Consider the following 25,180-nt stretch of genomic DNA (forward strand, 5'->3'; position numbering starts at 1 on the left):
TTGTAGTAATTATAAGGAAAATAATAAAATTCAAATTTACGACGAAGGGCATATTTCTCTAAAATCTCACCACTAATATTAATTAATTGCTATCAACATAACATTACAAAAACACATAATTAAGTGTCAAATCTTGTACCACGTTGCTCTTAGCATGCAAAAACGCGAAAAACAAGATTCTTACAATGATGTATATGATTGATTAGATTTTTCAACATACAGCAATTCAAAGATAAGTAAAAGTCATACTTAATTTATGTGTTTAGTATATATAGCAAGCAATACCTAATGAAGTTGAAATAAAAGCATCACGTCAAAATTTATAAAATAAGGATAAATTTACTTATTTTAAAACAAAGATATAATAAATTTATTTTACTTAATAATTTATATTTTATATTAAATTTTAACAATTTAATTATTAAATTAAAATTTTTTAATATATTAATAAGTTTATAAATTTTAAAATTTTAAAAATCATTTGATATTATATTTTATTAATTTAAATTGATAAATATTTTAAAAGTTGATTTGAATTTATATAATCAAATATTATATAATTTTAAAATTTTATAAATTTAAATTAAAAATTAATTTTTTTAATTTATTAATTAAATTATTAAAATTTAATATATAATATAAATTATTAAATAAAGTAATTTTATGAAAATTTTCCAGTTATATATGAAGTAATTACATATTTCTTCTTATAAAATATGTCATGAATAAGATAAACCTTTCTTAAATCACTACTGCTATAACCATTAATCTCATTAACATCACATCATCCTGAGAATATATCTTTAACTGAGTATACCGTAGGTGGCCGACTAGACCGAATACCCTAGTACCCGACCTGACCAACCCAATCAACCTCGCCGAGAACACCGATCACCCCTTACCTGATCCGAACACGTCGGCGTGCTCAATCAAGTTATGGATTTATGCCAAGATAATTAAGGAAAAGTTAATTTACGTAATATGTCGGGTTAGTCCCCTAATTTCCCGGGGTCAAATCCCTAATCACGACCCAACAAGAATCACTATAAATAGAACTCCAACGAGGTATGTAACTAATTTTCAACTACCGCATTTATTACGTCGAACACTTACTTGAACGTTAGAGTATCTTTGCAGGCATCCCCTCACTTCGGACTGCTCGAAAAGGAACGAGAAGACCTAGACCCAAGACCAGACCCGCTACGACAAGGACAAACAAAGTATGTATCCTAATACAGAAACACCGATAAAATCTACAAAGGCAAAATGATCATGTCTAATAAAAAACTCAAATCTCTAATTAGATGACACACAAAAATTCACGGTACATACATATACTAGTATTTACTCAATTAATTATGGAATGTTGTTACAATTATGCATGAATTAGTTTAATTAGGGTTTTATAAAAAGGAAGTACACTTGAATCAAAGTCCTATGATGAGTACTATTCTATTATATCTATTTTCCTAGTAGTTTCCAGTTACTATTAATTTGCAGCTCTCACAGGGATAAATTTATGTAGCATTAAATGGTAGAAAAGGATATGGTACAAGTTTGAAGGTTGAATTTAGAAAATTGATTACACGTGTGGTTAGATTAGAGAGGGTTAGAGGAAGTTACCTGGGAAGTAGGCGAGTGGAAGGGTTTATTATTTGGATGGATAGTATTGGACGCAGCACATTTATGTAAACATTTAGCGTGATTTTAAAGAGAATTTAATTTAGTGTTGAAAGCGGAAAGTGAGAGAGAGATAAGCATGAGAGTAGGGTGAGTGGTGTGTGGTGTGTGGTGTGTGGTGGATCATCTGATGCCGCTTAATTCACTTTCGGTGTTCGGTGCGTCTGCGTCCTCGCTCAACCCATGCCATTGCTAGGGTCCACACTCCAGGATCACATTTCACTCATTTTTACTATCAAATATTCAACATCTTTGTTTAAATTGATTTCTTAAAAAAAAAAAAAAAAAACTTTGTTTAAAAATAAATTAATACTTATTCAAATTTTAGAGATGCTTAAGTAAATATATTTTCATAATTAATCAGAAGCAGAAAAAAGAATAATAAAAGACTACTGCTTTTTTTTTTTGAGTAACTTCTTGATAGAGATAATTCACATGTTATTACATTTTTTTTTCATTTTTACATAATTTTTCTATTAATCTTTTTTTTTATATATATATTTTTAAATTTGTGTAAACACTTAACAAAATAACTGGAAGGCTGATAAAGGGGTTACAAAAAATAAACATTTTCTAAAGAATAAATAAAAATATTTTTAAAAAAGAAGGAGTAAATAAAAATATATAATTCTTAAAGTACGTAACTAAAAGCATAAATTAACCAACTTTTAGGGTTGCTAAAGAATTTAAAACTCTTTCCTCAGAGAACGTAAAATAAATCAAACTCAGGGTCATGTGTTACTTATGTAAATGCTTTTCAGGAAGATTTATCCATAATGATAGACAAATTTAACGTTTCATTGTGGGCGAAAAACTTGTAATTTTTTTTTAGATGAGTAATGTTTTAGTTTTACGAATTTTTTCAATAAAACTTTATAAGGAAAATATTAAGTGAAAAAGTAAATATATTTTAAATTTTCAAAATATAAAATCATTCATTACTTCTTATAATAATAAATAAATAAAGTAATAAAAAAAACGTTAAAAATATTTAGAATTATTCTTTTCGGATTTAATTGCGGTTTATTTTAATGATATGAATAATTTAAATTTTTTTGTAACATTCTTCTAATTCCCTTTGTATAATTAATGATATTAAATACTTCTAATTCCCACTTGCTCCATTTCTGTTTGTAATTGTAGCGGAGGGGTTGGCTGGTTTAATGAGAGAAGCAACTCAAAAAGGAATGTTCAAAGGTTACAAAGTAGGTAAAGAAAGGGTGGATGTTAGCCTCCTACAATTTGCAGACGACACAATCTTTTTTGGGGAAGCTACACTTAATAACGTGATTACTGTGAAAAGCATTCTTAGATGCTATGAACTTGTATCAGGACTCAAGGTAAATTTTTTTAAAAGTAGATGTGGAGCGATTGAAACTTCATCCACAAACATGGTCAGATTCGCTGCTATCCTCAATTGCAAGATTTTGGATATCCCATTTACATATCTAGGACTTCCTATTGGGGATAATCCTAGGAGGAAGGTTATGTGGAAGCATGTAATACACAAATTGCAGAAAAGACTGGCTAGGTGGAAAAATAAACTGTTATCTATGGCTGGTAGGGTCTGTCTCATTAACTCAGTCTTATCCTCACTGCCTCTATTCTACTTTTCCTTCTACAAGATGCCAAGAACAGTACAAAAAGAAGTGGAAAGTATTCAGCGTAAATTCTTGTGGGGGGAGGAGCAAGATCAAAGGAAAGTTGCATGGGTGAGTTGGGATAAAATTTGCCGCAAAAAGAGTCAGGGTGGGTTGGGAATAAAAGATTTATCCTTGTTCAATGATTCGTTGTTAGCAAAATGGAGGTGGAACATGTATCATGATACGAGCAATCTGTGGGTGAGGGTCTTAGAATCTAAATATGGAGGATGGGTAAAATTGATAGAAGGGGATAACAAAAAAGATTATTCAATGTGGTGGAGAGACTTGAGGAGAGTGTGTGGTGGAGACTGTAGTGAACAATGGTTTGATAAATGTATGAATTGGAAAGTGAAAAATGGGAAAAGGACAAGATTTTGGGAAGACAAGTGGATAGGTCAACAAACATTGGCTGAAGACTATCCTAGATTATATATCAATTCAGGACAACAACAAACAACTATCCACAATATGGGACACTGGCTAGAGGGAGGTTGGGAGTGGAGCTTTAGGTGGAGAAGAAGATGGTTGGGAAGGGACGAAATTCAGTGGGAAGAAATGATGGGCCGATTACAAGAAGTTGTGTTGGACAAAAATAGTGAAGACCATTGGATCTGGATGGTAGGAAATAACATGGAATATACTGTTAAGGCTACTTATGATCAACTCAGTTCATGGAAGAATGGTGGAGAAGAAGGTGGAGTATATAAAGAACTATGGTCGCTAAATCTACCACCAAGGGTGTCTATAATGATTTGGAGACTACTTAGGGAAGGATTGCCTACAACAATGAATCTTAAGAGCAGGAATATTGAACTAGGAGAGTCGGAGAGACTATGTAGTCTATGTTCACGAGCAGAGGAATCTACATCTCACATGTTTTTTGAATGCGGAATTACTGACTGTGTCTGGAAAACGTGCTACAACTGGATAGACTTAGCAACTGTACTACCAGCAAATCCTTCAAACCATTTTCAGCAAATGCCCATCTCAATATCTTCTAAAAAAATTTCAGATAGGTGGAAAGTGTTGTGGAGTGCTGTGGTCTACAACGTGTGGATGATGCGGAACAATATCAGATTTAACGGCCGAAGACTACAAATCCAAAAATGTATACAGGATATAAAAAATGATACTTGGAGGTGGCTATCATTGAACAAACAATTCACATACAGCTATACACAATGGCAAGCAGACCCAGGTGGTTGTATAATGGATGGGGGAAGTCATGGATAAAAGGGAGGAAATCCAACGGCCTATGTGTGACATTGAGAGTTACGGAAAACATGAAGGGGCTAAAAGAGGATTTGAAATATGTACATGTACTGGTGGACTCTATTAGACTTGAGGGGTACAACACAAATCTTGGTTGTCTAGTAATCTGGAATATGATATTTCTATATTACGGTTAACCAAGTCACATTTTTTGTAATATGAATTGTACTTCTGGTACCATTAAATAAAGAAAATATCTTTTGCTGCTTCAAAAAAAAAAAACAATCATTTTTATTAATTTTTTTTTATTTATCGAATAATCCAAGAAATTATGAAAGAAACATTTCTCTAATCTTATGCACTAGTTGTGTTTGTTAAACATATCGCACTACAATAAAGGATTTGGCATCATTCTTTAGATGATGCCATTAATATCGTATTAGCTAGTACTATTTGTTATACTTTTTGGCCAGGGGCGTTAAAAACCAATTACATATATACAGGAATTAAAATTAGAAGCATTAGATGAATCTTTATCTCAATTACTGAAAGAAAAAGTTTGATTAATTTAATTTCTTTTAAATTTAAAGAGGAATTTCTGGGCCAACAATGATTGTTATTGGATTTCGATGGTAATGTAGTTCTGGACAACACACACCTTTTTACTGTATTATGGATTCCGATGAATTAAACTGCTTTGGTAGCGGTCATATTTAAACATTCCAAGACCAAATGATGCCTTTCACACATGTGACTCATACATAACATCCACAATATGATTTAAAGTAAATGTGTGATTTTTTGTTATTATCTTTTTGGTGAAGGAATTTATGATCATTTGGAGAAGCAGATGACATTGCAATGACGTTTTGGGTCAAACTAACAACACATTGAATCAGTTACCAATCTTGAATGTTGATGCAAAAGGCAAAACATTCATTCACACACTCTTTTTTTCTTTTTGCCATCTATTTCTTTTTTCTTCTTGTACTCAGAATTAGTGTTTTTTTACAACTTGTAAGTTGTAAATCGACAAAGGACATTAACATAAATTAATGTAGAAAAAATATTCATATATTTATCTAACATTACTTATTTCATTGAGATAATAGTGATTAACAGTAATTTTGATAATAATGAATATTTAACATATTCTCTGATAAAATTGAAGTATAAAGACTAAAATAATTTTTTTTTTGAAACATGGAAATTAAAAAATTTAATTTTAAATCTAAGAGATTACAAATATATTTAAGTATTTAATTTTTTGATAATTATATTAATAGTACAAAATATTATAAATTTTGTTGATAACTAATTTTTATTCAAGAGTCTAGCTGGTTACCTAAAATAAATTATATTTTTATCATTTAAAATAATGTTATATTATAATTTAAAGTATTTATCTAAATATAATTTATATATTTAAATGGATAAATGAAAATCCAAAGAGACATTGGGATAAGGATGAGAGATGATTCAGATACCCGTGGAAATATTACAATCATCTGATAATTTTGGCCTAAAATAAAAAGTAGTTGCAGCTATTAATTCCGGTGCATTATCATTTCAGTGAAGGAATAATTTTGGTATATCGACATTATTATTTTCTTTTAGCAATTATTGAATATTATATTAATGATTCTTTGGTTGATATAACAACTCGGATCGAACACTTTCACTTTTTTCATGCGACTGCTACTCAATCCTTGATGTTATTTTTCTCCTTTCATGAAATAATTGCATGTCACTAGATCTTGCTCGCTACCATTCTGCCTTTCCAATTTACTACTTCTTTTTTACCATAAAAATATATATTTTTGCCTAAAATAATAATTTGTATTTTATATAGAATAATCAATTTTATTAAAGAAAAAAAAATCTATCTAATTTTCTTTTTTGGGTGTATTATCTCATTTAATAATGTCACAACTAACAACGTATTATTTCATAACAAGATAAAATCAGAATGCATCCAAATGAAATTAAAAACTTCAATGATGAGTTCAACAACAAACATTGAGAAATTTAAATATGCAGATGATGTTTTGCAGAGTATTATAATAAATGATAACTGGAATTGTTTTAATATATTCAACTCTCTTATAGTTTAGTATTAAAAAAACGTGATATCTGAGGAATGAGTCGAGATCACAATCACAAGATTTCAACGCAAATGAACAAAGTGACGACAAGGACAGTATGAAGAACATTGAAAAACAATGCATGGCAGAAGAGAATTAGCAAGGTAGGTGACTCGGAGTTGAAGGCATTCACTTCTACTTTTTGCTGAGCCAAACTTTTCTCTTTTACTTTTATAGCAACTACATTTGCATGCTTTTTCACCTTCGCCTCCATATTAGTGGAGAATATTTTAAGAGTTAATCACTTATATACTGTTGGTGTAAAAAAAAATTTATACTAGTAACTAATTATATCTTTTAGTTATGTTATATCATTGTTAAGAATAAATGTATTTATAGCAATATAGCATAATTAAAAGATATAATTAGTTGTCGATGTAAAAAAACTTTACACTAACAATAAATAGATGATTAAGAGTTTTTAAATAAACATTGTAATTGGCTTCGTTATATATAACATTATTAAATGAGAAAAGGATTCTGTTCTCAAATTATAAAATTATTTTATAAAATTATTTAATCATAATTATCATTTGTTATAAGTTATTGATGTGGATAAATATAATAATTATTTTAAAAATTATATAAATAGTAATTTTTATCGAGTGATGTTCCGGTGTTGGAGACTTCCGTCGAAGAATCCTTAGCGATCCCGAGCTAAAAGAACTCGACAGCAGTCTTGACCTAGAACATTCGATGAGAGTAACCTTTCTCTTAGATCTAATCATTGCTATATATAATGGTGTGGCGTTACAGACATGAATCGCACACCCCTCTTTATGATACATAAATCACACCCTCTTATGGACTCGTAATTCCCGGTATTTATTACCGTTCCCAGGATCGTTAGATCTTATTGATTGTCTGAGTGAGCAAGCGAATCTCCCCACATTTAGGTCTCTATACGTATAATTTTGAGCCTTGTCGATATACAATACTTCTCATTTATCCAAGAGACATCTTGGCCAGTGAGCTCAGTATTTTGCCGATGTGCCTCGGGTCGGCCAATGAGAAACCACCACAGTACAAGTGATAATATAAAACTTTTATATTCATCACGCATCACCATTAGATCCTTATTAAATCATAAAAATGTAGTAACGTATCTAAAATATATTAATTAAAATTTATTAAAAATTATAAAATCGTTGAAAAAGATTTGTTAAACAATATATATAAGTTGAATCAAATTTTGTCACTTTTAATTTGTCAACTCAATTTTAATGAGGATGATTTCTCTAAATCATTTTTTTTTACATAAAAAACGAATTCAAGATTTTACATAAAAGAATTGGACTATGTATCACTTAGACCAATGACACGTGATTAACTTATCACACATTTGGAGTAATTTTACATGTCTAAAAGAAAATATTAATTACAACTTTCTTGTTGTTTACATGTTTAATATTGTATTTTTAAATTGTATTTAATACTTATGAACAAATTTTTCTTTTAGTTGTTATAAAAGAATTAGTTTCATTCCTTTAAAGGTTAATCATTATTTTTTTTCCTTACTATTATGTAATACTCTTTAATCGTTTAGAAAATTAAGTGAACATCTCAAGTAACATTCACCAATTAAAGAATATCAACATGTGATATCTTTAAAAAAAAGAGTCTAGGTTCTCAAATTAAATTTTATCCATCTATTTTAACATAAATATTTGAAACCAAAAAGTAGAGAATTTTCAATTTTAGAAAAATGAAAATTAACTCAGTTTATAAGGATCAAAATAAGTAATTTTATGTTAGAAGAATCAAAATTAGTGATTTCATTTAAACACACACTTAACATTATATATTGGAAGCAAGAAAATGCAACATACTTAGGTTGAATCAAGTGTGCTATGCTAGAATGTTGAATGAAATAACATTTTATGTTCTTCAACAAAAGCCCACGGTGAAATAGGACTAAGGTCGGGCCTGATGAGAGTGATACAGTTGTAAAACAGTAACAGGTATCGTCTACATGAATTGTACACGTTTTCTTTCTCTTTTTCTTCCATATTTAATGAGAAACTTTTTGACACTTGAAAAAGAGCTAGGGTCGGCAAATTTTGGACTTTTATTTGCCGCCACTACTATTATCTTCATAAACACAACACACTAAATTTTATGCTAGCCGTCACAAAAAGCCTCAATTTCTCACTCCATTCCACACTCGTTTTATTTGTCACTATCGCATGAGTTAGATCCAACCTACATGTAATACACGAACAAAAATAACTCACTATGTATGGTGTGAACAATTCAAATTCAGAAAAAAACACTAAAATTTAAACTTTTGTTTAATTACTAACAGCGACAGGGTTATTTTTAATTATTATTCTATAAATTTCAGTCGTCTATTATGATACATGCATGCTCAATGCTTACGCCTTAAGTTTTCTAGTTAACATATTAAATACTATGTTTTTGTCGTTTGTGATTAGAAATTGACAATTTGTTACAGAGTAATTACTACTTGCACTTATTCCACGCTTGGATAACTTTGTTAGTTGGTTGTTTATTACAATTTGCCTATTAAGGTAACCTTTGAAGCGACTTTAGCGGTTATTATTTCTTTTTCATTTTTCAACTATATTATTTGAGGGGTAACCTTATTTTATGTTTTTGTCTGTTTCTTTCATTCTTTCTTGTGCTTAGAATTTTCAATATTATCTTATTATTATCTCTTTTCATTTTCACATTGGAAGCTGATTATTGTTGAGTGGATAACATGGTGTGATGATATGTGGCCTTTTGCTAGTTGCAGCCCGACAGACGCCAAAAGAACAGAGAGAACCCTTTTCCTTCTTCATGACATGTTCCGTCGAACATGCATGTTGCATAATAATGGAAAACCAATATTTTTTTAACAATTTTTTTTGGATTCTAGTGATGATAGTACTCTGACTGTAGATTGAGACACTGCTTCAAATCTTTGAGATCGCTTGATCCAGAAAAATAACAGATTACGATCTCTTTGAGTTGTCATTTTTACTACTTGTCAACAACGAATTCATATTTCATTGAACTTAAAGGAGCATCGGTGCTTTTCTTTATTTTATTTTTTAAAAATCCTGAATTGGTGCAATGAATCACATGGAAACTCCACACAAAATAAGAGTTATTTATGTTAGAAAAAATAAGAGTGAACACTTAATCTGTTGGTCTCTGAATAAAAATACTCCAATTTAATCTTTGAAAAACGAAAGTTACCAAATAGTCTCTAAAGATTATTCATATGAGAACTTTAATTCTTCAGTTACTTCCCCCCCGCACAAAAATTATACTAATTTAGTTCTTGACAAAATTATGAACCAAAATTTGTCTCTGGAAATCTTAATTCAAATTTCAAATCAATGAAGGAATAAAATGTTTAACATTAGTGATATTGATGGATTATTTGATGATGATTTCTTTTAAAAGACTAAATTGAGGTGAATGATTATTTTTTTAACCAAATTGAATATTTATATAAAAAATAATGACCCTTGTCGAGGAAATTTAGGGGGAAAAAATCGCAAATAAGTAGTTCCAATATATGTATGCACTAATACTTTCGTTTCATTTTAGGGGAAACTCTTTAAATGGATTTACAATTGAAAACATTTCTACTCTACCAAGCTATAATAATATGCTTTCCAGAATTGCCAGATTAATTTTATAGGAAGTTCTATCCAGGGACGAAAGCTATAAGCCAGAGGAATTGGTAACAAAGGAATACAATTTTGTGATATTCTTTGCAATGATCTAATTAAAACTTCCTAGCTTTGTTTATTTTTCAACTACAGTTTCATGCAAATCCAGATTACATTAATTTGTATGTGCATATTTAATTTTACAATCCAAATTAAATACCTATGGGTTCGAAACCATGTTGGGAGTTGAAACTTCATTGCTACAAATTGGACAAACCTTCTTAATCTGGAGCCACTTGCTTATGCAATCTGCATGATAAGGGTGTTCACATTGAAGTGCCACCAATGGTTCACCTTCTTCATATTCAACTTGACAAATCACACAACGATCGACGCCATTTTTGCTTTCAACACATTGACAAGTGTACGGGTGCAAGCACAAAGAGATTTCATTTGCTGATAACCCTCTTGTTTCTTCTCCTACAAACTCTCCCAACTCCATCAACTCTTCATAGGATAATTCGTCTGGATCAATCTCATCTTCTTCCATTTCCATTTCATCATCATCATCATCATCATCATTGGTTCCTTCACCTTCAAGATACTGAAGTTCTAGGCTCTCTAAAAAGTTAGGATCATCATCATCATTATCAGAAGAGGAGTCACTTGCATATTCATCACTTGCACTTTCAATGGTTGTAAGCATTGTGAACTCTTTCTCATGTTCTTGCATGCTCAGTGCTAGAATATAATCAAAGTCAACCTCCTCGAGTTCAACGTAAGGATTTTTTTGGGAAGGCTGTTTCCCCTCCTCACCTTCCATTGAAGGACAAAGGAGTTTTCCAATGAAGTTGGTGGATTGAGAACAAAACAATGCAATTGGGGTATTTGAACTGATGAAATATAGAACCATAGTTTTTTAGATTACTTTGGGGGATGAACAAACTTCAATGTAAAGTAATGGCCTGGTAACCCTTTGTCATGGATTCCTGACATTCAAGATTCTTGTCTATTCCAAGGTATCCCACTGTGGCATTGCCTATAACGATCATAAACTTCGGACTTTCTTTTTAGATAAGGTAACCTTTATGCAAAGCAATAGCAAAACATTCTCCTTAAGTTGCAATATACCTTGTTTCACAGAAGAAGCTATCCTTTAACATTATCACTTCTTAATTAACCTTTATCACTTCAAGAAATAAAAGCTATCCTTTAGCAAAACATGTATGTATTACATTATTAGTATTTGTCAATTTCTTGATACGGAAATCAAGATCAAAGAAATAAAAGTGCTTTGTAGATAAAAGAAAACTTCAATAAGAAGTGTTTTGGATGTGCAGCTAGCAGTCAAAGTCATTTTCTTTACTACTACATGCCTTTTTCCCCGTTATGAAAGAATAAGAACTTGAGAAGGAAAACAAAAATATGTTTTTCTTTTTCATCTTACAAATCAGAAACATGAATTAATACAAAGTGGTTTGTGTATATACCCAGGACTAAAATATTCTACCTTCTATGCCTTGGAAGAACTCTTTTCCTTTTATTTATACCTTTTCTTGCAAACTTAGATGTACGGATTACCTTGATGTCATGGACTGTGCTTGTGGAATTGGAATCTCCACTAATATGATTCCTTTTATTTTTATATCTAAGATCTCTACTAATTTCAACTCGAGCAAGATGTTGTCTAGGCTGCAAAGACCTTTTTAAGTGAGAGCCTTTATAGTCTCTTCTACGCGAAATTGACCTGCTTGGTCTTATAGATGTTGGAAAATAATGGTATGAAAGACTTTCATCTGTGTAATCTTCTCCACTTTTTAAGTAGAACTTTTGATTCATGCCCCTTTTGAATCTTCTTCTTCTTCTCCTCAACTGGTGTAGCTTAACACACAAGAAAGTGCAAGAATACTCCCAAACATGGAAACAAGAAGAGAAACATGCCCAAATCATTTTGCAAGAAGACCGGCAAAGACATCCACATATGCCCAATTTGTGCACCAGATATAAGAATAACAGAACTGCAAGGAAACAAAACATACGTAACCCATTTCATATGTGCCAAATTAAATATGACTAAGTTGAGTATGTTCAAGTAAAGCACTAAATAAGACCATGTTGCCATCTACCAAAAGAGTTGAACTCACCAATGTACAATAGCATAAATACCATTGCTAGCTTGAGAAGATTGGCAACACAAAAATGTTCTATGTAGCACATGAGATCCCATGTCGGTCCACATGCTGAGCTGAAACAGACATTCATATATCAAGCATGAAGTGGAAAGTTGAGAAATACATATATCAATGGTAATGAGAGTATTGATAACCCTGCATGCTCTTACCTGCAAGACTTTCCAGAAAGAAACTCAATTGGAGAATTGAATAGTTTGCCAACAGCATTTCCTAAGCCAGAAGCAAACGATTCAAGGACGTTGCCCATTTTCAAGAATCACAGAGCTGTAGAGATATCAAGGAACAAGTATTACTAACCCCTTTCCTTTAACTTTGGAGAAATAAGAGAAAGAGAAGATGTATATTTCAATGCAATGCATTCAGTATTCTTATTTCTTTCTAAAACTTAAGGAAAATTCTACAAAAATGGAATACTACTTTAAGGGATTCTTCCTTCCTTTTGTTTCATTTTATATCATTTTGTATTTCCCATATTTTGTCAAATTACCTACAGGATCATTCGGATCCCTGGCCTTTTGAGAACACAAAAAAAATGGAGAAAAAGTTTAACTCCTTAAAGAAATTATAACCAAAGCATCTAACTTTGCCACAATATATTTGCACGGTTACAACTTGCAATACCTTTGTATTTCATACCAAAAGTGGAAACACCTACATGTGTTTGGAGTTATAAGTATAACATAGAGATCACATTAAAAGAGAATGGTGCATAGAATCATCTGGGTTTTGTTAATTGTTCTGGTGCCTTCCTTCTTGCAACGCTGTATGGGTGAATGCAAATCAATTGGTGTTAAGAAAATTGTGGACACAGTTATTTTTGGTGGTAAATTTTACATACTTTTGCACTTCTGCTTCTACTTTAACTCTAACTTGGTCCACTATAACTTTGAAACTAAACGAAGTTAATGTTGTTCCTCTTGGATTTAAAAAAAGAAAAGAGGACACTGATGTTAAAGAGGATACAAAAAATACCTGTATGCGAATGGAGAGGATAAAGATAAGTTAAGTAAGCAAAGAATGATAGAAGAAAGGAAAATGTGAAAGAGAAGGGTGCTATTGGCGAGCATTGATTCAAAAAGGAAAATTTAGCAATGTTTACATAAGAGAGAACTTAACCTCGTAACTGCTATGCGTAATATTACAATTTTTTGAAAACAGAAACTGCCGAGTGAAAAGGCCTGGCCCATTCCGCACAAGGACGGAAGGAGAAAATCCAAACCCATCCATTATTTATGGGTTGGTTTCAGCAGGCTTCCGAGTTGACCCCAAATCTTTAAGGGTGCATTTAGTAGTTCATTTACAAAGAAATCCAATATTTTATCGCCACGGACACCATTGATTTACGTGTCTATTGAGTCTTCGTTTCCTTCTTTCACTATGCAGCAGCACGGATTTAGACATAATACCTCCACACGAAATGAAAACAAGGATACAATAATATCAAAAAAAATATAGAATAGATGAACTCGATATAAATACAATGATGAATTCAGAAATTTTATGTAATCATGAAAACAATATTTATATACATAAATTTAAAACATTTCAAATATAATATAACATTTTTATAAATATAAATATAGATCATAATTCTTCTTTATGAGTTTTTATATTTTCAAAGTATTGGATGATTTTTTTTAATACTATGTTTTACATCATTCTTTTTTATTTTCAACACTATTAAAAATATTTTTATATATAAATAATTAAACTATCATTTAACCATTAATTTGTCATAATTTCACATACTCGATTCTTGATAATATTTGTAGCAAAAAAAATTCTTTCAACTGATTCAATTATTAATAATATCGACTGAAATCAATATAATTATAATTAATATAATAATCTTCACATATAATATTTCTCCTAAACATACAAAAGAATGGATAAATAAAAATAAAAACACATTTTTTATTTGACAATCAAAATAAAATAAATAATATAAAAATTAAAACTTTAAATATACTAACCTAAAAAAATAATAATAAAATCACTTTAAATATATAGCTAAACTGCTGAAGATCGAAAGAATAAAGATGAAAGAAGTAGTTTGTTCCTCTTTTACACTTTCTTAAAATATTAGAAATGGAGGAGTATTAAGATAGAATTGTGAAAAGTAGAAAAATTGAGAGGGAAAGTGAAATGTGCAACAAATTAGAGGGTTTTCTTTTTATATGCATTACAAGTTACAGTTTTTATTTTATAGTATTACATCTATACTAATATATACTAATATATAAAGAGATCTATACTAATATATAAATACTAATATATAAATATTATAAGGAAATCAGCAAAATAAGAACTTTCTAAGACGTGTTCTAATGGACAGCGAAGAGCGGAGCAGCGGAGGTGTTTGCGGTTGCGCCAACACCAACGGAGCAGCGGAGGGTTTGTGTGACGGTGGCGAGGCTTAGCAGCGGCGGCGGGTTTGGTTAGTGCGGAGTGGGTCTTCTTCGTGCGCCCAGTTTCGTTATAGGATGCTGGTCGTTGTTATTGCTTTTTTTTTTTTTTTATATATATAATTATTATTTTTTAATAAAGTTTAAATTAAGGTAAAGAATAGTACATGTCTCATTTACTAACCCCTATGAGAATTTCGGATGAGATTACTTACATAAAAAAATATATAATATAAAATAATTATATATACAAATAAATATTATGTTTCAACAGCACCACCAACCTACCTTAGAGGATTTGTAACACTCAAGATTTAAAAATGAGTAAGTACAATAAGTTGCTGCTTTGAAACAGGGGAAACATTTCAAAAATTTTATAACAAAGTTTATGGGTCAAATCTTAATTTAGTCAGAAAAGATACTAACCTCACAATTATAAAACTTCCTTGTACTATCATTATCTTGAGCCCAAGGGATTGAAAGAAATCGAGGAGGTGCAAGTCCAACAATCTGTATCAAGAAAAAATTAAACTGAGACAGAGATTTGTAATAGAAGTATCAAGAACCCTCAGCATTATCTTAAGATCATCGAACAATTCAAAACTATAATAATGAAAATAAAATAGCCCTAATCAAATAAGAAAAGACAGAATTGAATCTGAAATTTAAGAAGAGAAGGCGCAATATGAAGTTGGCGTCCGTTTCAGAGTTGGCGGAAGGAAAGACGAAACGTTATGACGGCGTTAGGGAAGAGGTTGTTGGATGGAAATTGTGTCTCTGACTGTGACTCACTGCATCCCCTGTTTGTATCTTTGGAGCGTTTTAATTAAATAGAAAATAAAATTTGCAGTGCAGCATTGAATATTATTATAGATTATTATTATTTATTTTTATTATTTAATAACTAACGGAAAAAAAAACACTCAGTTTATATTTCAAATGTAAAATAAAAGTGAATCATTAACTATGTAAAAAATAAAATGAAAGTAATTTGTTAAAGATATGAATAATTTTTAAATAGTTGTAATTATAGTTGTAAGAGTAGTTTTAAGTGATTTTGAAAAGTGAAATAATGAAAAGCTAAATAAATAATGGTGGAAAAAGAAAAAGTAATTTAAGATTTAGTGAAGTTAAGGCACTTCGTGCCTTTATTAAAAATAAAATAATAAAAATATATTGATCTAATTGGTATTATAATTAATCTATTGGTTTCAAGTTCTTAAATTTGATTAAATTTTTTTTAAAATTTTTTAAAAATAAAAGGGTATAATAGTCTAAAAAAATGTAGACCAAGATGGTTACTGAAAAAGGTATCTCCTTTATATATTAGTATAGATTAGTATAAATTAAAAAATATTTTTAAAAAATTTTAAAATAAAAGAATATAATGGTCCAAAAAAATGGAGACCAAGGTAGTTACTGAAAAATGTATCCCCTTTATAGATTAGTATAGTATTAGTATAGTATTACATCTATACTAATATATACTAATATATAATAATATTATAAAGAGGTCTCCACTTTTTTTGACCATTATATTTTTTTATTTTAAAAAATTAAAAAAATATTTTTTAATCAAATTTAAAAACTTGAAATTAATAAATTAATCATAATATTAATTAGATCAATATACTTTTATTATATTAATTTTTATTTTTATTTTTATTTTTATTTTTAATAGAGACATGAATTGTCTTTAATATGGATAATAAATTTTATAAAAATTGAGTTATTATGGGTAAACGAGAGTTAACGAACTATCTTTTCATAATATTTAAATACTATGCTTTAAACAATAAATAAAAAAAATCGAGGGCAATATTTATTTGGTACACCAAGTTGAAGCAATATTAAAATATAGAAAGATATATGCATACCGGTAAAAAAAAGTTGGAAAGTTAATGGGGCAACTACCCCACAATTCTACAGTTTATTTATTCTGGTTATTATCCTAGGAAGCTTTACAATATAAAATTCTCATATATTTTGGTTAGTCCTCTTAGCAGAATTTTGAAATTGGGTTATGGAAGTTTATTCTAGAGGCCAACTTTGTAAATGAGGAACATGGAAACATAGCTGAAAAGATTAGTAATTCTATTGATATGTAGCAAACTAATTATCTGAAAATCTTTTGGTGCCTAAGCGAGGGTTGGTGAAGTTGAAGTGAGGGTGAGATGATGCAAATGCAAGTATAGCTAACCTCTCGTCTTCTTTGTCTTCCAAACAGAGCGTTTTGGGATTTCTCGTCTTCTCCTTCCTCCGAGCATTTTTATAATTTTGAAATTATTTAACTGAAAGTACCCAATGTATAAACCGTTAAATGTACCCGTCAATGATTTAAAACATTAAAATTATTATTTTGTAATTATAAATAAATTCCACAGTAGAGGTAACATAAAAATAAATAAAGGGTATGCACTTACATTGACAATGTTTAAGGGGGGTGTATTGGTTTAGGATTTCATAGGATTTTAAAAGACTTTTTTGGAGTAAAAAAATCCATTGGTATTCAATCAAGATTTTATGTCACTTAAAAACAATTCAGTGGTATTCAATCTGGATTTTCAAGATTTTTTAAAGAGTCCATTAAAATCCATTGGTATTCATTTGAGATTTTTTACAACTTAAAAACAATCCATTGGTATTCAAAAATATAAGGATTTTAAAGGATTGTTGTGTGAAGGGGATTTTGAAGGACTTTCTAGTGTTATCTATAAATACCAAATTCATAAAACAATCCCATCCAAACCCATCGGATTTTGAAGGATTGTTTGAAGTGACTTTTCAAGAATTTTCAAGTGAGTTTTTCATCTTTTTTTTTTCTATGCTCTTATCTTCTCCATTTTTTCTCTGGTAATAATACTGCACTATTATTCATTGCTCATATATAATATTGTAGTATTGTTCTCATCTCATTCCCCTATTTTGTGAAACTCCGATATGTAAATGATAGTGTCATTGATTTGCTCTATTTTTCTGTTCATTCTCTTTAATTGACTTGCTTTATTTTATTTTATTCTATGTAGTTGAATTTGTTCCTTTATATAACACAAAAAAAAAATGCTTGAAATTTTAACTTTTAAGTGATAATTTTTTTATAACACACGTCAAGAAAAAAAAAAGGTGAAAGATAAAATTGATATCATAATCTCTACAATATATAATATATAAGATGAATTTGTTAGGGTTTCTGTGAGTAGAATGAGATGAAAATGGATCTTAGTTGGGGGAAGAACCCTCTCAGCATAAAAACTGCAATTTCTCTCCTTCGCTTAAGTTTGTTACTCTTATCCCCCTTCTTTTACGACTCAACAATTATTTTATTTTTTTTACTATGAATTTTTCTTTTTATTTTTATATTGTAAAATTGGGACTTTTTATATTTTAAAAAAAAATTAACATAAGATATTGCAGTATCTAATTTTTTAGGGTTTAGGCTTATTTTTTAAAAGAGGAAATATTGTTAAAATATTTGTTAGAATAATTTACATTTATAAATATTGTTAAAAATTATCATATAATATATAACTAAAATAATATATATATATATATATATATATATATTCTATATATCTAAATGCTTATTCTTTAAATAATAATAATAATTATATATAATAATTATTATTATTATACTAATATTATATATATTGCATATGTAATTAAGTAAATATTTTTTTGGTGGATTGTAGATTTCCTAATCGACGTCAATTTTTAGCTCCATTTCGAGGTGTAAGATATCATCTACAATATTTTGCAGGTCAGGGTAATGACCCTGAAAATGAGAAAAAATTGTTCAATCTTCGTCATGCATCTTTAAGGAATGTGATCGAGAAAATATTTGGTATTTTTAAATCAAGGTTCACAATTTTTAAGTCAGCACCTCCATTTTTATTTAAGACACAAGTAGAACTTGTGTTAGTATGTGCAACACTACATAATTTTTTACGTAAAGAATGTCGTTCTGATGAATTTCTAATTGAAGTGGTGGATAAACCTTCATCTTCAACGTTACCAGTTAATGAAGATCATACTTTTGAACCTATTATTCAAACACAGAAGCAAGAGCGAAAAGACGCTAATGCTTGGAGGAATAGTATAGCTATAAATATATATGTGGGTGAATGCTATTTAAGAGGATAAGATATTATGGAGAATTATTATTATTATTATTTATCTAGATATTATTATTTTTTATTATTTTTGTCTTTGACTCTTTTTAAATTTGAATGTATGAAATTTTTTTTGAAATCTTATCAAATGTCAAAAATCCACGAAAATTCTACAAAATTCCACAGAATCCATTAAAATCCTGATTTAAAAGTCTTGCAGAATACATTAAAATCCTGATTTTAAGTCTTGTAGAATCCTGCAAAATCTTAAAAGTCATGAAAATCCTGCAAAGTCTTTTAAAATCCGCAGGATTTTTTTTAACTAAAAAAGTGCTTTAAAATCCTAATTCAATACACCCCTAAGGCTTTGATTGTAAAAAATTGTGGTATTATTGGGGTGTGGAAAGGAATGAGAAGAGATGAATATTGAGGGAAAAAGTGAAGAGTTTTCAGAGTAGATTTAGGAAGTTTAAACCGTTACGACAGTTACAAGGGTACCCGCCAAATGTATGCACTCTATTCTCTATATATATATATATACAAGAAAATTCCATGACCTTCAGTTGCACATTCTGAAATAGATGTGGAAACAAACACAGGGAGAGATAGAGGAAGGAGTGTGCAGAAACATATCAGTGAGCACGAACACCAACCTCAAACCAAAACAATGGGATTTTCTAAAATAGCGGCTACCGCGGCCGCCTTAAGCGTCACCGGCGTTGCATCGTCGCCGGGTGGGCACGTGGCAGCGTTGTGTTGCAGCGGTGGGATCTCGTGGAAGACGGTGCAGCGACCAGGGTTCTGCGTGTTGTGTATTTTTTTTAATATTATTGTTGTTTATGTTGGGCTGACTTTAGTTTTGAAAATAAATTAAAGAGTCACATATCTTTTACTTTTCCATTAAAAATAATATAATAATAAAAATATAATAATTTATCTACTATTATGATTAATTTATTAATTTTAAGATTTTGAATTTAATAAAAAATTATTATATTTTAATTTTTTAAAAATAAAAGAATATAATAATCTAGAAATCAAGACAGTTATTAAAAATGATATTCTTTTCATATATTAATTAATATAAATATAAATATATATATATATATATAAATATATATATATATATATATATTGACGATTTTACCTTTAAAGCATATATAAAATGATAATTTGATTTGATATACATATTATTTAATGATTTTATTTTTATATAATAAAAATTAATATTAAAAAATAATTACTTTTAAAATCTTGAAGTTTGGAAACTAATCACAACACAATTCATCTAACAAACATCAATAACTTTTAAATGTTTTTATTAAATAAAATATATATAGAGATACAAAATACTTTAATTTCATTAATATAATTATAACATTGATACGAAGTGTGGTTAATGTTAATAAAGTATTTTTTTTTTAATATAATCTATTATATATCTAAAATTAAGATTCAAATCTTGAAATTAAGCACATATTTTTAGACAATTTTATTTGAGAAAAAATTGAAAATCAATTTTAGATTCTCTACCTATTTCTCTTCCTGGCCGTGGAAGAAAAAGGGCATCGAAATCCTTTATAATGTATTTGGATGGAAAATTTAAACGGAATAATTCATTTATTTGAAGAATTTTAAATTCTTTGAGGTGAAATACTTTGTTTAGATGAGGAATTTATAAGGAATTTGAAATTCAAGTATTTGTGAAATTTCTTGAAATAGTAGAATTTCAAATTCTTCCAAAATAGTAAGAATTTGAAATTTTTCATATTTTTTTCTTCTTATTTCACTTATATATTTTATCTTATCTCTTATCTCTTCATGTTTTTAATTATTGAATATTCAAAAATATTTTTAAAATTATTAAATATTATCTAATATTATTTTTTAAAATTATTAAATATTTAAAAATTAGCTAATATTTATTTTTATAAAATTTAATTTAAAAATCTCAACATATAAATATATTTTTAAAATCAATTTTATCATGGTGGAATCAAATTATCATATCCAACCTAACAATTTAAAATTTGATAAATTTGAATTGACTTATCCAAACAAAATATTTTAAGAATGATATAAATTAAAATTAAAGTAATTCAAATACAAAAAATTTAAAATTTCTTGAATTTGTAAAATTTCTCATCTAAACACACCATTAGACTTGGAGTGAAAAAGAGTTCAGATGGACTAAAGACATTTGAAAGATAGTCACTACTTGGATAGTGTTCCCAAAAGATTTCAAAGTGTCAGAAAAAAAAAAGTATTTAACCCTCAAGATATGAACCTTCTATATTGGAATAAGATTTTTGAGATTTTATGTATTTTTTCTATAGCTTGTGATCCTTTCTTTTTTTATCTGCCTTATTTCAACCACAAATCATTTTGCAAGCTAGCAAGATTTACTGTCACATTGAAAACAATATGCGATGCCATTTATCTCCTCTGCATAAGTTTCCAATGCTGCACTGTTTATATTAAACCTTCATCTCGAGTATATTCATACTTTAAAAATATTTAAAATATTATTAATTATATAAAATAGTTTTATTTAATTATTTTTATATTAAATATACTAGTAGAGAAAAGAGACATTCTATATCTCTTAACTTTTTACAAATTAAAAAATTAAGAATAGTCGTGAGTGATTATTCATGAAGTATAAAAACTTTTTTTAGGTTATAATAATTCATTAAAATTGGAGACAAAAACGGTTATACTTTTTCATATCTATATATGTATATGTATATGTATAGATGTGTCATAATTATTTATTTTAATATAAACTAGCAAGGTCAAAACACTTTATGTCTATATATATTTTATTTAAATAAAAATTAGCTTAATTATTATACTAATTCATTGATAATATTTCATATTAAAAGTAAAATGTCATATATAGTTTATAATTATATTACTATAGAGAAATAAACATATCTTACACGGAAAAAAAATGAATTGTGAAATATGGTTAAAGAAATGTATAGATGAGGATACAATTGTTTATCCCGTTAAAGTCTGTCAAAGAGTTGGTATTTGGTGAAGATATTTATCAATAATAAGAAACAACAAAAATTTGTTAAGAAAACATAAAATAGTTGAGTGACTCTTTGTATAAGATTTAAGAAACAAATGCTAGAAAGATAAAAAAAATTGTCATTATCTCTCACAATAATTTGCTTAATTAATTATCATATTTTTGTGACCAAAATGAGAGGAAAAACTTGCTAAAATAGATCACATAGAGAAAGATCTAATAATTAAAAAAAAAAATAGAACCAATAAAAGGCAAGAAATATTATGAGAAGAAAAGGAGAAGTAGCCAAGAATTTCAACTTTTTAAATACTTCATACTTCAAACATAATAAAAAAGAAATACATCATACTCATGCTCCATGATTTTTTTTTCCTAAACTTGCTGAATTAAAACAGTAACTATTAATAAATAAAAGAATATAAAATTAAAGAAATGTGTAAGAGTTTAGATGAAAACTTTCAAAATTACGAATGCATCAAACAATTTTGAACCATCAACAATGTGTCCTACATAAAGAAACTTGGCCATAATGCCAACATGAAAATAAATTAAAGGATAAGGATACAAAATGTTATAAAAATTGAAAATGTAATTAAGAGAAGGAACAAATAAAAGTAAGAAAGGCATAATATAGGAGGACAAGAGGAGGCTTTGAATCCAGGGATGAAAAGTGATATAATATCCGTAGCAGTTGGACAATTGGTAACCACTTTTGATTTGAACATTTAAAAACAAAATTCAAGCCCCATGTTGTGACATGTGTCCACTATTATATTTGAAAGAGTTTTTGAATTTGAAAAAAATATTATTATAATGTAAAAAAAAAACATTATCTATAACAATTTGGAAGAAAAAAAAAGTAAAAACACTTGCGTGACAACAGTTATAGACCTAAGAAATTAACATTAAAACCTAAAATCTAAAATCTCATGACATACCAAAACATGAGATGGCGATCCAAGTTGCCTCCATTCTCAACAACGACACCTTTCCCCTCCAAATCTAAATCCGATCTGGTTACGCTCGATCTATGCTCTTGTTCAGCGTAGAGGCCAACTTCACCACGCTCTCTGCGACATAAACATGTCCTTTTTGTGTTTATCATAAAAATAAAAAAAAAGTAATCCAGAAAAGGTACAATGAACCACTTGATAAATAATTAGAATCAAAATTTATATTAATAACCACAACCATTACCAAGAAATTTAGGAAAAGAGAAAAAGATAGAAGAGAATGTAAGCTAGAAAACATAAATAAAAAAAAAGGAAGTAGTTGGATGCATAGTAACAATTATAAACCTAATTAATCCATGTTAGTAAAAATGAAAAAATTGAATGACCAAGTTTGAAACTTTAAAGAGTGTGATACATGTAGTGAAAATCAAATGGCAAAAGAGAAAAAAAAAAGTACTTAAAACTTATGGAAATAGGCCGTTACTTTGCTTTTTTAGGAGAGAAGGTGAAACTAATTTTTAAAAAATTGGATAGCAAGGGCTAAATGTTTGAACATGTTAACGAAACACTTTAAAATGAAAAAATAAATAAAGAAGTGAAACCTAGAAATTGACCTGAGTTTGGAGGAGCAAAGTGTTGGGTGAAAAAGATGAAAGGAAAATGGAAAGAAGAGCGAAATGGAAGGTGGTTAATCATAAATACTTAAATAGACCGTAACCGCTTTTTTAATCACAAATGTTTAACTTGAGCTAGCCGTTGGATTGTGTTAGTATAAGTTTTCTCTTGGGCTCAGCCCAAAAGTGTCTACTGTTAAAGGCCCAAAATATCTGCATGACCACATTTACTATCTATAATACTCTATAACTATTATAACTACTAGCGGGGCCGAGGCACTTCGTGCCTCTATATGAATTTTATCTCTAACTTTAAAATAACGTATTAATTGAATAAATTCATTCTTGACATATAATTGTATAAATAATTTTACACAATATAATCTGATTAATTCAATCATTGTTCATTGATGAAGTGCATAATAATCAAAACATAATAGAAGGCAAATTCATATAAAAGAAAAATTTATGTTCTACATAGTTATATTTGCAATGATGGATTAAAATAATATATATAATAATCACATGCAATTTTTCCATCATAAATTTTTTTTAATAGGAAGATCAAATAATGATTTCGCTTAAGGACGATTTTTAGCTTCACTGCAAATTATGAACGAAATTAACGAAATTAAATGTCAATAAATAATAAACAACATTTTAAATAATTAATAATTAAATTGCATAATGTCATACCTTTCGAGAATAAATTTTAATTAATTATAAAATATATCATCCATAATTTCTTTAACTTTAAAAAACTGCATAAACAAATAATAGAGTGTCAGGTATCAATATGAGAGATTTAATATTTGATGTAAATTTTTATAGGTTATGAAAAAAATTACCACAACCTCAAAAATGGAGATATCTTGTTTTGCATGAAAGTTGTTAATATGACAGATATTACTCGATCTTGCATTTTCAAGTGTCCTATTATTGTTAAAAATATGAGTTAAAATTTATTTAAATTAGGTAATAATACAACTATATTTTTATATGTACTATCCGTACTGCGAAGCCGAGCTCCAAGCTCGGCACCACAACACAAACTGACCTCGGACGTGCACCGCGTGCCGTCAGCTCGGCATTTAAGTGAATCACAACTGATTCCCGAGGATCTCGCCCCGGACAAGATCCGTTAGCTAATTATGTTATATCTTATCTCAGGCCCAAGGTCCAAGGCAACCCAAAATCATACCAAGGTACGTGCATTACTTATACGAGACATATACTCATACAAACCCTAACTTTAGCATCAGAGTCTCTTTTGCAGGTACCACCCCCATCTTGGAGCACCAGCGTACCAGTGAATGAGGCTCACCGATCTTACCTGGCGGATCAGCTCTACAGCAGATTTCCGGTAAGAACATTTGGCGCCCACTGTGGGGCCGATCAAGATAGCTCTTATCGGCCACGCTTATGGTTTTCACCAGAAGCCATAGTAGACGCACAACAGACGACACAAACCACTCAACCACCATGGATAATGAAGCAGCGTTGAGGAGACTAATCGATCAGATCGAACAGATGTGGCAGCAACATGCCACCGACCTACAAAACAT

At 29.1% G+C, this 25,180-nt stretch overlaps 2 protein-coding genes and 1 long non-coding RNA gene across 5 annotated transcripts; all 3 read right to left on the reverse strand.

Moving 5' to 3' along the window:
* Nucleotides 1-10,418: 10,418 nt before the first annotated feature.
* Nucleotides 10,419-11,464, reverse strand: LOC109809768 (uncharacterized). Its single transcript, XM_020373165.3, has one exon. The coding sequence runs from the start codon at nt 11,216-11,218 to the stop codon at nt 10,526-10,528; it is 693 nt and encodes a 230-aa protein (XP_020228754.1). The 5' UTR covers nt 11,219-11,464; the 3' UTR covers nt 10,419-10,525.
* A 246-nt stretch (nt 11,465-11,710) lies between these two features.
* LOC109809597 (uncharacterized) lies at nt 11,711-15,727 on the reverse strand. 3 transcript variants are annotated; one of them, XM_083077047.1, is made up of 5 exons: nt 15,329-15,727; nt 13,614-13,903; nt 12,647-12,761; nt 12,450-12,550; nt 11,711-12,323 (listed from the first exon to the last, which is right to left on the reverse strand). In XM_083077047.1, the coding sequence occupies exons 3-5, from the start codon at nt 12,742-12,744 to the stop codon at nt 11,812-11,814; spliced, it is 711 nt and encodes a 236-aa protein (XP_082933173.1). In that variant the 5' UTR covers nt 12,745-12,761; nt 13,614-13,903; nt 15,329-15,727; the 3' UTR covers nt 11,711-11,811. The 3 variants fall into 3 exon arrangements, with proteins under 3 accessions (XP_082933173.1, XP_020228532.1, XP_082933175.1); XM_020372943.3 differs by lacking the exon at nt 13,614-13,903 and having other exon boundaries at nt 15,329-15,726; XM_083077049.1 differs by lacking the exons at nt 13,614-13,903; nt 15,329-15,727 and adding an exon at nt 13,470-13,584.
* A 555-nt stretch (nt 15,728-16,282) lies between these two features.
* Nucleotides 16,283-24,963, reverse strand: LOC145958864 (uncharacterized). The gene is made up of 3 exons (XR_014434410.1): nt 23,616-24,963; nt 22,987-23,118; nt 16,283-17,193 (listed from the first exon to the last, which is right to left on the reverse strand). It is a non-coding gene; the product is annotated as an uncharacterized LOC145958864 (long non-coding RNA).
* Between the last annotated feature and the right edge of the window lie 217 nt (nt 24,964-25,180).

The sequence above is a fragment of the Cajanus cajan genome, chromosome 6, assembly GCF_000230855.2.
Source record: "Cajanus cajan strain Asha chromosome 6, NIPB_CcT2T_4, whole genome shotgun sequence".
Lineage (NCBI taxonomy): Eukaryota > Viridiplantae > Streptophyta > Magnoliopsida > Fabales > Fabaceae > Cajanus > Cajanus cajan.

What these genes read in the sequence shown, in the direction of transcription:
- LOC109809768 (XM_020373165.3), bottom strand. Translation starts at nt 11,218, where the DNA reads ATGGTTCTATATTTCATCAGTTCAAATACCCCAATTGCATTGTTTTGT.
- LOC109809597 (XM_083077047.1), bottom strand. Translation starts at nt 12,744, where the DNA reads ATGGGCAACGTCCTTGAATCGTTTGCTTCTGGCTTAGGAAATGCTGTT. An exon ending in CTTTCTGGAAAGTCTTGCAG is followed by an intron (nt 12,551 to 12,646) that starts GTAAGAGCATGC and finishes TGTCTGTTTCAG; the next exon opens with CTCAGCATGTGGACCGACAT. An exon ending in ATTTATGCTATTGTACATTG is followed by an intron (nt 12,324 to 12,449) that starts GTGAGTTCAACT and finishes GTTTCCTTGCAG; the next exon opens with TTCTGTTATTCTTATATCTG.